The 15,905-nt window shown below is 34.9% G+C and overlaps 1 protein-coding gene across 1 annotated transcript in view; it reads left to right on the forward strand.

Moving 5' to 3' along the window:
* The window catches only part of LOC145663605 (adipocyte plasma membrane-associated protein Hemomucin-like), a 68,286-nt gene that overhangs the window by 11,811 nt on the left and 40,570 nt on the right, over positions 1-15,905 (forward strand). The window contains exons 3-4 of the mRNA XM_081729715.1: positions 3,646-3,851; positions 7,457-7,573. Coding sequence (XP_081585841.1) covers positions 3,646-3,851; positions 7,457-7,573 — 323 coding nt within the window. The remainder of the gene's footprint in view (positions 1-3,645; positions 3,852-7,456; positions 7,574-15,905) is intronic.

Genomic DNA, 15,905 nt, shown 5'->3' on the forward strand with positions numbered 1-15,905 from the left:
AGCCTTGCTACCGCTACTCCTCTCCCCATCCCTCACCCTGAAAACCAAACGCCATATATATCAGATGAGCATTCGTCCCATCCTGATGTATGCCCACCCTGCATGGCAACACGCAGCAAAAACGCACCTCAGCCAACTACAAGTCATCCAGAACAGAGTAGCCAGGGCTATCACTGGACACTCGAGAGACACTCGCCTCGAGCAAATACATGAAGATTTGGAACTCCCATTTCTACATGACTACAGAATTCACAGATCAGCCAACTTCTGGAGGACAATCAGAGCCTCACCACACCAACACATAGCCACCATAGGAACGGCCAACCCAAGAAGACGAACTTACAAGATGCCGCACCCCTAAAACGCACAACCACTAAACTGACATAGGAACAGCAAAAGAGGAGCGCGACAGTTGCGTCCTCTCTCACAACAAATACGCACGCAAAACAAACGACAGTCAACAACACAAATGGAAGGCAAGGGCCCAAGCCCGGTACTTAAATCAACCACAAAAACCGCCAAGAAATCTCTGCTCTCTGCTCTGCTCTGCTCTGCTCTTTTTCGGTTTAACATTCATGCTTATGTCCTTTAGGTTAATGAGATAAAAGATTAATGAAAGTGAATATTATTAATTAAGTTTTTGTGCTCTCCCACCGTGAATTGAACCCGGGATCACGTATACCAAAGTTACACGCGTTACCCACTGTACCAAAGTGGAGGATCTTATTGCGACTAGAGTAAGGGTTTTCTATAGAATAAAAGGTTTAACTCAGACGTCTCCCTTAGTTCCTGCCTTTCCAACTCCTTAAATTTTAAACCTTTTTGTTTCCATCTCTTCATTTATTACAGTATCAGTAAGTAAATTAACAGCTTTTTTTGAGATGGTGAGTACACCGTAAGTCAGAGATAGGCATTCTCACTCAGTTGCTCTCGTGAGTGCCTAAATATTATTTGAGGGTAATGATTAGTTTAGGAAAGTTAAGTGTGGATGAAAACATCAGTATTATTTCAGGACGAATTAAGTGAGTGTGAGGATGAGGGTAAATGAAGATTAGGAAAAAAAATTTCCATCTCTCCTATTATTGCGCCGGTATTTGAAGTCTCTTTTGGGAACTTCAGTGAAAGCAGTAGTGGGTCCAGAAGGATCATTTGGAGGAGGCGGATCGCCTCTTGGATAATGGACGTATTCTCGAAATACGGAATTTTACGGAATGAATACAAATATGCTCAGATTTAAAATGTTTTATTATACAAAAAAAGATAACAAAATGACTGTAGAGTATTCAGAGATCGTGGAAAACCTTAAGATTTTTTTTATCTTTTAAAAAGAATATTTATGTTTTAGAAAAAATATGTTAGAAAAAATAAAATCAAAATGAACATTAAGGATTGAGAATTTATCTGGATTTTCATCGTTGATGTTCCATTTTTATAAAAAACTAGCAGCGTTCACCCCGCTTCGCTGCGGTCACCCCGGAACGCAATAAACTTTGTTACTTAGATAATTTTTACTTTTTCGCTTTCAAATTGCAGTAAATGTTAAAATTATAGCGCCTGTCATTTATGTTAACCCGCCGAGTCACATGGTCATGCGGGTTGCATATAAATACGTTTATTTTTACCTATGATGAACTAATAACAAAGGATTTGTACGTATGGACACTTGAATGGTCAATTATCTCAAGACACTGGTAATTAAAAATTAAAGTGATATGATAAAAACCATCTAGGGTCCAAATCCTAATAACCCCCCAAAAATGAAAGAAATTGGTTCAGCCGTATTAGCGTGATGAGTTCACAAAGGATTTGTGCGTTCTCTTTTATATATATAGATATGGGAGAGATGTGAGCTCCTCGGAGACAGAAGAAAGTTTAAAAATTGTGTCAAATAGAGGAGCTCATTATATTGGAATCTCGGCAACCCTAGCATAACTATTCATGGTAAAAGTTATAATTAAATACATAAAAATATAAAATATAGCATCCATTCTACTGAATAAGAAAAATAACTTGTTGACAGTAGATTTGTTTGATTTGTTTATAATTTATTTAATTGTTTACTATAGCTTAGAACGATATTATGATTTTAAAAAAAAATCTAAATGAAACTATTACATTAAATCGTGTGGCTAAGTGATTATCACATTAAATTTATAAAGTCAAAAATATATGGGCATGGCCTAGATAGGGCCTAGATGGTGCAATCATAATATAGATGAAATATCTTTTTCTTTCTTTTTTCGATTTATTGTTTCTTCAGCTTATGAATTGTATTACCTATAATTGGAAAATGGATAAGTATGATAATTTTATTATCAGTAATTTATGATTTTTCGTTTCTAAGCTATATTTAAGAAACATTATGACAACACGATGTTAGTTTCTCCATGTAATAAAAACTTAGCTGACGTGTGTAAAATTAAGTATATATATATCAAATAAAACTCCCGTGATCATTAAAAATGATTTTACAATTTAGTTCCAATGTTGCTAAAAGTTAATATGATACTCTTCTCACTTACGAACAAAAGGCAGAATTCTCAAACAGCAATTGACAGGTATTTGGAATTAAAGTTTAATAGTTTTAAGTAATTATACCTCATGCATGAACTACAGAGTGTACTGTAATCTTACTAGTGTCAGGATTAAATGCTTGATGGGGTATGTTGTAGTTAGTTTCACTTTATTAGTATCGTATTATTGAGCTTGTTGTCGTTGACCAACAACAGAGACGTCCACAGAAATATATTTCGTCGGGGTCCAAAGTTTTTCGGGGTATCTACATACAATATGAGGATAAATTATAGTAAAATGTGTAAACTTACCCTTAAAATTAGACTAAATATACAGAAAAGTTAGGATTTTGGGAGGGATCTGGACCCCAGGTACCACCCCCTGCGTGCGTACGTCACTGGTTAGAAACATATAGATCTATGTTTGAGCGCCACAAAATTAGTTTCATGAGTATTTTTCATAAAACTACTGGTGTTGATTTACCTTCACATATATAGTTCGTTCAGTTCAATCAGAGCAATCGATTAGTGTATGTCTGATTTTTGGATATTTATTATTATTATTTCTCTTCCGTATTGACTATTATGAACATTTGAAGTTATTAAATAAAATAAAATTTACAATTTTTTTAAATATATAAATATAACGTCAAAAGAAAAACTATTGTCTAGGAACTATTATATATAAAACAATTCTTCTCAGAGTAGAAACACTTCGTCCAGTTCATTATTATTATTATTATTGTTATTATTATTATTATTATTATTATTATTATTATTATTATTATTATTATTATTATTATTATTATTATTATTATTATTATTATTATTATTATTACAAAAGGAAATACTATTTTGAAAAGTAACAGCTACACATTTTCAATACCAATACATTTCTATTTGCATGTAGAAATTTTAACTTCAACACTTTGCTCCTTTTTATTTTTCCTAAATCCCTTTCTTGAAACAAAATTAATTACAATCATGTATGTTCCTTGTCTGTACTTAGCTTAATTCATTCATTAGATCAGAATATTTATCTACTTTCATTCTATACAACAATATTGATAAATTTGTTTAATGAAATAAACACCTTAAAAACTTGTTAATTATTATTTTTTTTTCTTTAAAGAATGAAGAGTCCTAAATCAATGGAAGGTCCTCTGAGGAAAAATTATAATTTATGCTTAGCTGATCACTTATTTGAGGGTCTCCTTCATGGACCTGAAACCCTGGCTGTTAAAAATGGTGTCATATACACGGGAGTACAAGGTGGACTTATTGTTAAAATAGAAGGCGAAAAAATTGCTCCCATCGCAAAGATTGGTAAAGAATGTGGTAAGTGAAATGAATCTTATTGCTTGCCTGATAGCGGAAATTTTGAAAGTATAAATTTTATTTTGTACTTAATACAGAAAATTTGGAAGAAAATGCGTGTAAAAATTTTTAGTAAGTTTTCTTTTCAGAAATGTTCATTTTTTGAAGATAACGTTCCTAGTTCAGTGCACAAGAGAATCAAGTCCATCTTTTGATTATCCTGAACATATCTCATCTTTGAGATATCAATCTGCAGCTTCTCTCAGTCTTAAAAGATTCATGTCCAGATATTGTAAATAACTTTTATGATGTAAAATATAATGTCAACTTTACATGTACTTAAGTATAACGTACAAACTTTATATATATCTTTTCCTTACAACTTTGCTAACTGGAGTTGATTCCGTAGTGGTCTGAACGTCTCATACGTTGATACAATTAGTAACGAAACTCAATAACGCCCATAAAAAATTAATATATTCGAAATATGTCAAACAGTACAGCAAAAGACGGTGCCAATGTTTCACAAAATCAATCGCATAATTCAGGAATCGACAACTTGCTATCCACGAACCACATGATATCCAGAAAAGTTTTTTGTGTAACTCATAGAACGTTCTGTAACAATTATTCCAGACTTGAGGTATGCATATTTGCGAATCTGAAACTTTTTCGGAATTAAAAGAAAGCGAAACCAAGCTATGAGCTAGGGAGTGCAAAAACAGGTAGTTCGAAGAATGTTTCAATTTGATCTAGAGCTCATAGGAAAATCTTTTTTCTTCTGTCTGCACCAGTGATCGAAGTGAGACGGTATGTGGTGATATGCCATACCGCCTCTGGTTTTTCAGTAATGAGGACATACCGTCTCTGGTTTTTCAGTGATCAAGACAATATTTAAATAACAGGTATGTTGAGTCAAAATCATAATAAAACATACCGCCTCTGCTTTTTTTTTCCACTTTGAACACTGGTCTGCACTAAATCTCTGTAGAATTTCCATTTCTATTGTTTTTTCTCCTTACTGTTAAACCAGGCTTTGCTGTACACCCACGGATTTAATTGGATTAGAACCTTGATGAGATGGTAACATTGTACCTGCAAAACTTAGCAACGATGTTGCAGGTCTTGGTGTCCTGACCTAACTAATGGGTGTAATGAAGAGTTTGCAGGTTTGATTTGGTTTTTGAATATACTAAAATAATATGTAGTTATTGCTAGAGACTCACTTTGAATTCAAACGCTATAAATACTGTAAAAATTGCAATCCAGAACGTTTACATTTAACTCTTTTTGGCCCTCCAACACCACTATTAATAGTCTTAAATACCTGGGTGTAACCGTCGACAAACATTTTACTAGGAAACCTCATCTCATACATATGAAAGCTAATATCCGTCGCTGTTTGAACCTATTACGAAACCTTAAAGACACCACGTGGGGTTTCAATACAAAACTTCTATTGCTTACACATAAAATCCTTGTACGCCCAGCAATTATATACGTTAATTTCGCGTGGTTATCAGCAGCCCTAACTTTCTATGAGTGCTTCAAAGGTTTTGAAGGACATACCTTACGTCTGGCCTATTCTCTTCCTCTCGATATTTCCACTGCTGAAATACATCATTGTGCGCAATTTCCAACCCTTTTGCTGCACCTCTACCATCTACGCCAACCCCAATCCAAACATGCATTAATCTGGCACATCCAATAGTATATGAGTTCCTAGACCAGAATCCGGCTTTACCACGCTATGCCTACCCACCACTGGATCATTTTCTAGCTATATACGAATGCACTGATGCGGATCGATATAATCTAGACTGCTGTATCTACAACTGCAATCACATATACTCACATAACTTCAGTTCATTACTGCAGACATCATGCACTAAGGCAGCTCTAACAAATTATCATCATATTGTCCTCCAGTACACCTACTTCCTCACCTTATACGTTCTACGACTTCATCTCATAATCTCATATAGCCTGCAATACTACTACTACTACTACTACTACTACTACTACTACTACTACTACTACTACTACTACTACTACTACTACTACTACTAATAATAATAATAATAATAATAATAATAATAATAATAATAATAATAATAATAATAATAGCGGTGTCTGTAAACAAAAAACTTCAGATCCAACTTGAAAATGACTATGTTTGTGAGTTAATAATAACTCTTGAACCACTCAATCGATCTCAATCAAATTTTCAACATAGTTGAAGTTCAAACCTGAGAAGTTTTTTTGTTATTTCATTTTGATGGTAGAACTTAGGGAAGGGGAAGGGAGGAGGGTAATTATATGAAAATGAATTAAACTTAATAACTCTTGAACTACCCGACCGATCTCGATCAAGCTTTCAACATAGATAAGGTTTGGATCTGGAATGTTTTCATCAACTTATTTTGACGGTACAATGTAGGGGAGGAAAACGGTGGAAAAAATAAAAATAAAAGTGACAGTCTTTGTGACTTCATTACGCTTAAACCACCAAACCAATCTTAATCAAATTATCAACGTAGATGAAGTTCGGACCTGGAGTGTTTTTTGTCATATCCCTTTGACGGTAGAACTTACGGTAGGAGGAGGGGAGGGGAGATATCTATAAAAATAAATAACTCTTGAACCACTTGATATATAAATAACTTAATAACTCTTGAACCACCTGACCGATCTCGATCAAATTTTAAACATAGGTGACGTTGGAGTCTGGGGAGTTTTTTTTTTTAATATTTTCACTTTGACGGTAGAACCTAGAGGAGGGGAAGGGGAGATTAATATATAAAAAATAAATAGAACTTAACTCTTGAACCACCCAACCGATCTCGATCAAATTTTCAACATACATGACATTTGGGACTGATAATTTTTATCATGCCTTGCCCCGCAATATGGGGAGGGGAGAGGGATATGTAAAAATCACTGATAATGTCCAATATCAAAGAGCGCTGTCGTAATAGTGAAAACGGAACATATTACTATTTTTCCTTAATTTAACCCAGCGAAATCGATGTGCGTCTTAGATTCGAGGACGAGTAATTATCGAAAAATTCTTAATTAAAAATGTTATTAACGTGTTATTAAAACTACTTTGCTAGCCATAAATATTTTTAATTTTGTATCATATGCGATCATCCATTCAACAATAGTGTTCTGCGCTTGAGCAGTAAGTGGGTTTGCTAGTTATTATTATTATTATTATTATTATTATTATTATTATTATTATTATTATTATTATTATTATTATTAGTAGTAGTAGTAGTAGTAGTAGTAGTAGTAGTAGTAGTAGTAGTAGTAGTAGTAGTAGTAGTAGTAGTAGTAGTAGTAGTAGTAGTAGTAGTAATAGAAATTTCAACTATGAAATATTATATTCCAAGTGCTAACAAGTACAGATATTCTTGTTAGTTGCTGCTTAAACAAAGGGTTATGAAAATAATAAAAACAAGACAGCCGAGGTAAGGCATTGGAGTGGAAACGATAGAAAATTGCAGCTGATATTTAAGCGCAAAAGATTAATGTTCTGTGTATTTTCCTGCTTGTACAAAGTATAATGTGTTCTAAAGAAACACGCAAACAAGTATAACTTTTTTTTCTTTTTATGTGTATAGAAGGACCATGGGAGGAAGAAATTTGCGGACGACCATTAGGATTGGATTTCGATAAGGAAGGAAATTTAATAGTAGCTGACGCTTATTATGGACTGTACAAAGTTAATGCAGAGACTGGTAAGTAATATTTTTATATAGAATACAGCTAGGGATAATTACTAGAATGAAAACATAATACTAAAGTGAATAATAAAGTTAACTAATAAGTGCACTTTCATTTTTTAACCGACTTATAAAAGGGAGGTTCTCAGTTTGACCTCTGTGTGTATGTATATTTGTAGGATTTTTTGTGATTATATTGAGAATTGCTGACCACGTTTCGATGTGGTTCTCACTAGTCGATAAGCTATTTCCACGGAAGGTTTTTACGTATATTTTTTAAATAGTAATTAATTATTTTTTTAAAAAAAAAATCATAATTCACTAAACTCCTGAGAAAAATAATTTAGCCTGCAATATGCTGCAACCAGAAATTCATCAATGTAAAATGGGTTACATATAACCAAGGGGTTGAGAACCCATTTTAGCAAGCTTTTTGCAAATAGTTTAACATTGTTTGGTGATGGATGTTTATGTCAATAGAGATATCATGACGGGTTACATGCCTGTCTTGTTCAACATTTGTCAGAATATTATCTACTTTTTCTGAAATCGGTCGGCACTGCGAGGAGTATCTTGGACATCGAATCTTCAAGAGCGAAAGTGCATAAACGCTTTCGGCTGTTGCTTTTGACAACATATCTTCCCCCTAAATAGGACAACTTTTTAATGAGCCCACGCAGCGTTTGCACCTATATCTCAGTGGCGTATTTAGGGGGCTTCCGGGCTTAAGCCCCCCCCCGAAATCTTACTTACTATAGTACAGTATATGAAATATCTTGCAAAATTTTCACATTTTCAGGCAAAGCCCCCTCCCCGAAAGTTAGCAAAGCCCCTTCCGAAACAAAATGGTAAATACGCCACTGCTAAATATAAAAATTAAGTGTAGACAATAAAAAATTACAGGAAAATAACCTACTTCAAAAACGTACTTAAGAACCAAAAATTAAATCCTTAAAAAATCATGAAGACTTCAAAAAAAAATAATAAAAATAAAAATAAAAGATAAAAGAACAAATAAAAGAAAGAAGGAATTAAAGGGCAGAAAATGTCACAAGTGCTAGAAAGCAGACAATAATAATAATAAAGCGCTTGAAAGAAGAAACATTATGAATTACTATTATCCATAATATTTTATTGAAGTCGTGCCAAGCCAAACATATTAATGTCTCACAAAATTACCATCGAAATAATTTATATTAGGGTCATTTATGGACATTTCGACGCATTAAGAAACAACTCGACATTATTCGGAAAGTTACTATAATTTTATTCTGCAAAAGCGATATTATTTGACAATAATCCTTGCCCTAGCTATAAAACACAAAATCTTGCCCGTGAATGCAGTACTTAAAAATGCAAGAGCACGCAAAAGGAATGGTGCGGATCAGTAGATTATGGAAGACTTGCGGGAGAACTCGACACTTACTATGGAAGATGTCACACTATATAAACAATGAAATCCTTCACATCTTTGAAAACAGTGTCCCTTACAACAAACATAAAACGCAATGAAATACTAGATGTAAGGTTTTTACTATCAACACATGACCTGCTTGCAAATTTTGCTGCAATTCATTACAACTAAGTTGAAATACAATAATACTGAAACAATGTAACAAATTTTGTTTTCAATCTGTTTTGCAACATATTGTATTTCAATATTTCAAAACGTCTAGTAATCAATAATCGAAAATGACAAGTTAACACAATCTTTTTTGGAATCCATATGCGAAGAATCCAACAGCGGCTGATTTCTTCCAGCTGAAACTGACTTTCTCATAGTCTTCTTTCACAACATTTTGCCACGGTTTCCACAAAGAAAATTGTAAGATAAGTTGAAATTGTATTTCAAACTGCGGGAGAAAGATACATTAAGAATTGACAATTTTGAGTACTATGTAGTGGAAGCATTAGAAGCTTTCTTTAATATAGCAGGATCTTTGATACATGTTCTGTGCTAATCTAAAACCAAAGGTACTTTACCATTAGGTTTATACCGGTATAAATGACTCAGAAGCTGAAAAAGCGTTTTTTATGTAACATAAACCTATGATGTAAACACTAAGATAAACCAGACGATGGTTCTTTTGTCTGATGACTTATCTTACAACAAAGGAACTACATGTTGAAATCTTCCTACAATACTATCGATTTATCCCCTAAATGCTTTGATCAACAAAAGCTTTCACGAGTTGTCACTGTAACAAGCCATGTGTCAGCCTGACACACATGCAAAGGGAATACTCTATCATAATACCAATCCTTTGCCTCCTTTCATCAACATATTTTACCGCTATACCTTATTTTTGACTTACTGAAACTTATAACATGGATATTTGTTTTCTTAAATATCCTTTATGTATGCACGACTCCAAAAGTGCATTACCACCTACAATTCTCCTTTTCTTGCAATAGTAGGTAACCCAGAAAGCTCGGCCGTTCTGTTGGTTGAGAATTCGAAAGGCGTTGGAACAAACCACAATTCTCTTAGAAATACATCAGTGTGGCAAACTGCCAAAAAGGAAATAAAGTAAATTGTTAAGAATGACGGTTTTATTATGGTGAGGGAAACAGATAACACAAAAAGTTACAAAATGATCTTACTTAAGCAGTCGAAACAAGGTGAGTGGTAAGAAATAGATATAAGAGGAAAGCAGTTTCTTTACTTTAAAAAAAACTCGGAAATAAGAAAATAGGTTACATAATGTAAAGGTTTAATATAAACGCCTAACAGCACAGGAAACGGAGAGACAAACACAGACTAATGGACACCGTTAGCGTAGTAGATTTGCGGGCCTCCCATGCAAGATAAACAGACGGGACCCTCTTGTAAACCCAATTGTTATATTATTATTATTATTATTATTATTATTATTATTATTATTATTATTATTATTATTATTATTATTATTATTATTATTATTATTATTATTCGCATTCGTACTAGTATTATTGAAAACACGTTTCCTTTCCCAATCTCTGATTCTGCCTAAGAGCATGTCTGCATATAGCGGTCACGTATGGACTTTCTGTCAATGAGCGGTCTCAAGGGTCAAATTGGATGATAATCTCCCAGAGAGCGGAACAAAAACACATTCTTATGATAAATTCTAAGTCAAAGTTCGAAGCATTTGTTTTTGACAGGTGCTTTTTTCTTTCTTTCTTTTTCGGGAAAGGAAAAGTTTTGGCGCCTAAGAAATTACAGTATATAATATTGCACATTTGCAAGTGGATTTATTTACATTGCTATTTGTGGTAATAAAGAAATTGTTATTGGAAGACATTATTGTAAAAATTAAGTTTTGTTTCGTCACCCATCGCAAGTCTTAGGAGCCCCTTATAGCTCGCCTCCCAAAGATTTATATCGAAAATATAGGATATGGATATTTCGATGTTGATATATTTACGATATCCAATGTTCATATGTGTCAATATCAACATCGACGATATCGATATGTCGACATATCGCACAGGCCTAGATCCGAGAAATGATGCTTGAAATATACTGGAATCAATAAGCAAAATTTAAATATGTTCTTGCATTCCGTATCCAACATTGAGGGGGAAGATGTGAATCCGAACAAATATTTTAAGCCAAAAAATAGTTAAAATTAAAGTAGTTGTACTTCTCCCTTAATAGAAAATTATTACTGTAAATTATCTTTTACTTCTGTTTTTGATTGTCATCAGAAATCAGCGACAGTACACATACTTTGCATAGTATAGTAATATACTCTATAATTTTTCACAACTAAGCAAACCGGAAGATGAAATTCTTGTGATAATAAAGCGGAATGTTCTGCAAAGTAATTATAATTCATTGTCCTGATTTCTGTCACTAATTTTGACACAAACTCAGAACTACAAAATTAATTCAACTAGAAATGAAAGATTTAATTCCTTTTTTCTCTCTCATCAAAAGACATCTGCATTTTGTTGAGATTCTCATTTTTTAATATATAAGTCCCCTATCCTGGGCTAATTCTGGCTACCGGGGTTTCGAGGTAATGGGTACCGGAAAGTGTAAAGTTTGTTGACTCTTCAGACTATTAACGAAAACTGAACAACAAAAAAGATAAAAAGAAAATACAAAAAATACAGAAAGAAAAATTGAATGAGTTCTATTTTACTGCTAAATTTCTATCAGAAAGAGTCTACATTAAAAGTCCAAATTTTATCATTATGTAGTTACAAATATTTAAAAGGAAAATTGGTTCCTTGTAGACGTAGCAAATATTGATAGCGTTGCATATTTCGCATTTCATACGTGGATGAAACAAATTGAAGAATTATAGGATGGAAACGAATTTTGTGTGAAATTAATATAAATAAAATCTCTCTTGAAATAACCCAAAAGGGGGCCATTTTCTAGTCATTTCTGAGCATTTGTCTGTTTCGAATATCTACTATCGATTCCACCTATTGCGGATATAACATTGTAATTCGCATTGGTAGAATGAACACGCTAGAGCTGAAACGGGTGATCGGGGAGACACAGTGATGCGATTGAGACACGTTAACCCACAGAAAAAAGAGACTTTGCGAATTTCCTTGACATAGATTGTTTATTTGTTGTGTGAGAGACGGAGATAGAAGAGAAAGATACAAGACATGATAAGGAAACGTCAAGAAAGATGGGTAGAGAGAGATATGTACGTATGCTATATATTGTATGTGCAATTTGTAAATTATGCAATAACAAAGTTATTTCTTTCAGTTATGGTCAATAAAAAAGAAGAAAATAGAAATGAGGTAGTTAGCCAGAACTCAGGTCCAATAAAACCCACCCCTACCTAAATAGGGAAGGATAATACTGCAAGGGAGAGAGATCTGGAAAATAGGAGAGAGATTATTCAGAATGGGCAGTTGCGTCTGCCGATAAGACCAAAATATTTGGCAAAGGCAGGGTTAGTGGATTGAAACAATAGAGAGAGAAAGAGGGACGAATATAAATATGAAAACTACTTAGAATTCTCGCCTTGTAACTTCTCTAACCAAAGTTGGTAGCGAATGTTTTATGAGAAAAGCATAGTACCTGATGGGATTCAAACCGACATTTTCCGTTTGAAAGTCTAGAACGGTACTAATACATGAACGGTTACTCTACCCGAAGCATACTTAACCAAAGGTATAGTGTTTCTTTCTAAGAACAATAACATGGAAAGTGGATACTACAGACCAATTAAGTGTTTCGGATTGTCCTAGAGCCCCCATAGGTATTATTTGCCCTTTCCCACCTAACATTTGTAATTCGTCTCTATCATGATATAGCTGTTTGCTTCCACATTCGTACGGATTGCTCGTTTAGTATCAGAAGTTACACTTCGATTCTTTATGATCACTTTGTGAAAAAAGATGACCTTTGTCTTGACCAGGATTCGAACCTGTACTTTGAACCTATACTATTTGTGAGTACATTGCGGTACCTCTACCCTATGCTGCGACCTAAAACTATAAGTCAAATCTCTACTAAGTTCAGTTCTGCTGTTTGGAATCAACCGGCTTCTTCCTCTAAGGTTATCTATACCAAAGTGCGAACCGAAATTCATTCATTCGAGGACCTGGAGACAAATTAGTGCCCAATAATAAGCGAAATAACATAAAATCCTTGGAAAATTACAGAAATAATAACGTACTATGCAGTAATTACGCCGTGCAAATTCAAACTCCATGCCGTAAACGTCGCCACCACCTAGTGGCCCATTTGCTGGTAAATGTCGATCGTTGTTTTAGCGACGTGTCGAAGGTTTGCCGCTAGTGTACCACTGGCGGAAGGGTTTCGTCGGGTCGGAAGAGATATCTAGAGTCGAGGTATTAAAGTTACCACCGCGTAGCAGCGAAGACTTAATTTTAGTCCGCATTCCTTCGATTCGTTGCGGAGAATCGAAAAGGTACCAACACGAACTATCACCAGTCATATGCATGCGTTATTATGATATAATAGCTGAATATACTCATTCTTCGCACGGGGGCAGTATTTGGAAGTCAACTCCTTTGGGAGTGTCACCATTCATTTCAGCGACCGCGAAAAGTATAGATTTGACACTAATATCGATCATTTTGCTCTCTTTTTACATGTCTCAGTATCCTCCCCTCATTGCCAACGACCAGCATACAATGTTAGGTGAATTTGCAAGTCATCGCTAATGGAAGTGTCACCATTGATCTCTGCGACCGCGAAAATTATGGATTTGACACTTAATATCAGTCATTTTGGATTACTTTTACATGTCCAGCCCGCAGCCAAATAGGGTGAATTTGGAAGTTAATACAATCGGAGATTCGTCATTGATTTCAGCGACCGAGAAAATTATGAATTTGACAGTAATATCGGTCATTTTCTACTACTTTTACATATCCCGATAAACGTCACCCCTCAGACCCCCGTGTTTCGAATTTTAACAAAAGTACTTCGCCTTATTCTGGGGCTTGGACTAAGGTATCCGTGACCGAAATTTGGTAAATCTAGTTCAACTGTCTCGTCCCCAGATCGGTCCCGGTAAACGCCCCCCGTGAGGCCTCTCTGGTTCGGATTTTGATAAAAAATGCTTCGCATTGGTCTTGGGCCTGGACCAAGGTATGCGTTTTGAAAATCTCTGGTCAACTCTCGGTCAACTTGTATGGTTCCCAGGACGGTCCCGGTAAACGCCTACCTCCCCTGAATCCCTTTTTTAACCCTTTGCATCTCTGGTTCCCCCCCTGTTTTGACACTGACATCGGAACAAAAAATCTGGCAAATACTACTCGGTGGACTGAATGTGCAAAATTTCAATCTTCTACGTGAAAAAATAGGCCCGCCAGAAAAAATTTCCCTACCATGCCCCACTTTTACCCTATACAGAAGTATATTTGGATAAAAATTCACTGAGACGGCCCTAATTACCCTAGAGTAATAATTCGACCGTCGTTCTCTTCAGAATGGAACTGCCTTTCAGACGGTATGACTCACGTGGTTCTATCATGTATGTAAGGCGGGAAAATGACGAAAAACGGGATTTTGGGGGTAAAAATCCCTTTTTTACCCCTTTGCCCCCTCTGGTCCCCCCCCTGTTTTAGCACTGACATCGGAACAAAAAATCTGGTAAATACTACTCGGTGGACTGAATGTTTGTGCAAAATTTCAATCTTCTACGTAGAAAAATAAGCCCGCCAAAAAATATTGAACATAGGCTTAGAAAATGAGAAAAGAAATTTTTGACTTATGACGTCATCACCTCCTATGTCTGGACGCAGGACGGTTTGAAACCATACTTAATGTCTTTTACAAGGCCTCTGGACTTGGAAAACAAACAAAAACCCGGACGAAAAAGCTCAAATAGAAGAGAAATAACGCAATGTACCATGAAAAACGCGTATGGTACAAATTGTACCATAGGATCCCCAAAGGCCTAATCTTCAAAGAACGTTCGTTAGATTGACTCCGTATATTGATATTATTTCTTAGAAACGACAACTACACAGTGAAGCTGAACATTTATTATTATTATTATTATTATTATTATTATTATTATTATTATTATTATTATTATTATTATTATTATTATTATTATTATAATAAGCGTACTTTCCACATGCCGTAAGCGTCGGTGGACCACCGATGGGCAACTAGCGACATCTCGTCAAAATTGTCGGCCCCGCAGCGACGATCCGTCGTGGACCCACTTCCGTTTTGAAAATTATACCACCAGCGGCAGAGATGCCATGAAACGCTAATGAACAACAAAAAAAATCTCCCCAAGATATGTTAAATCCCATATGTGCATAATTTGTTTACATTAAAGTGAGTAAAAAACACTTTTAAAAAGTAAAAAAAAATCCTACGGTAGGCGCGAACCACCAGTCCTTTGATTGCAAGGCGAGCCTTTCGACTTGGCCACTGTTCGCGCTCTAGCGTGTAAATTGAAGGAAGGAAAAATTTGGCGAAAAGTGATTTTCTGAATTTTTTAAAGTACAAGGTCCCACTTCCCCTGGAAAATGACATTTAAATAAAAATTAATGAAGTAAAAACTATAAATAAAAAATTGTCATAAAAGATGTGTGGTGGCAGAGAGATTCAAACCGGGCCTACCACTCACCGCGCTGGCGTTTTACCCCTGGGTACGGATTTCTGCTTGGAAATAGCGTTCTTTGGATTGTATTATAGGGGTGCAGCCTGTATACCGCCTCGCTTTATTAAGTATTTTTGTCATAATAAAACGTTGCGGGTCACTTTTTCATTCTATTATGCAACAACTATTCACAATAAGACAAAATCAAGTTATCACCTCTAGCAGTAAGCCAGAGCTCTTAATCTAAAAATTACCCAAACTAATTTAACCTAAATTTAGGGAATTATTGCTGTATCGCA

Source organism: Thermobia domestica, chromosome 11, assembly GCF_964235325.1.
Source record: "Thermobia domestica chromosome 11, izTheDome1.hap1.1, whole genome shotgun sequence".
NCBI lineage: Eukaryota > Metazoa > Arthropoda > Insecta > Zygentoma > Lepismatidae > Thermobia > Thermobia domestica.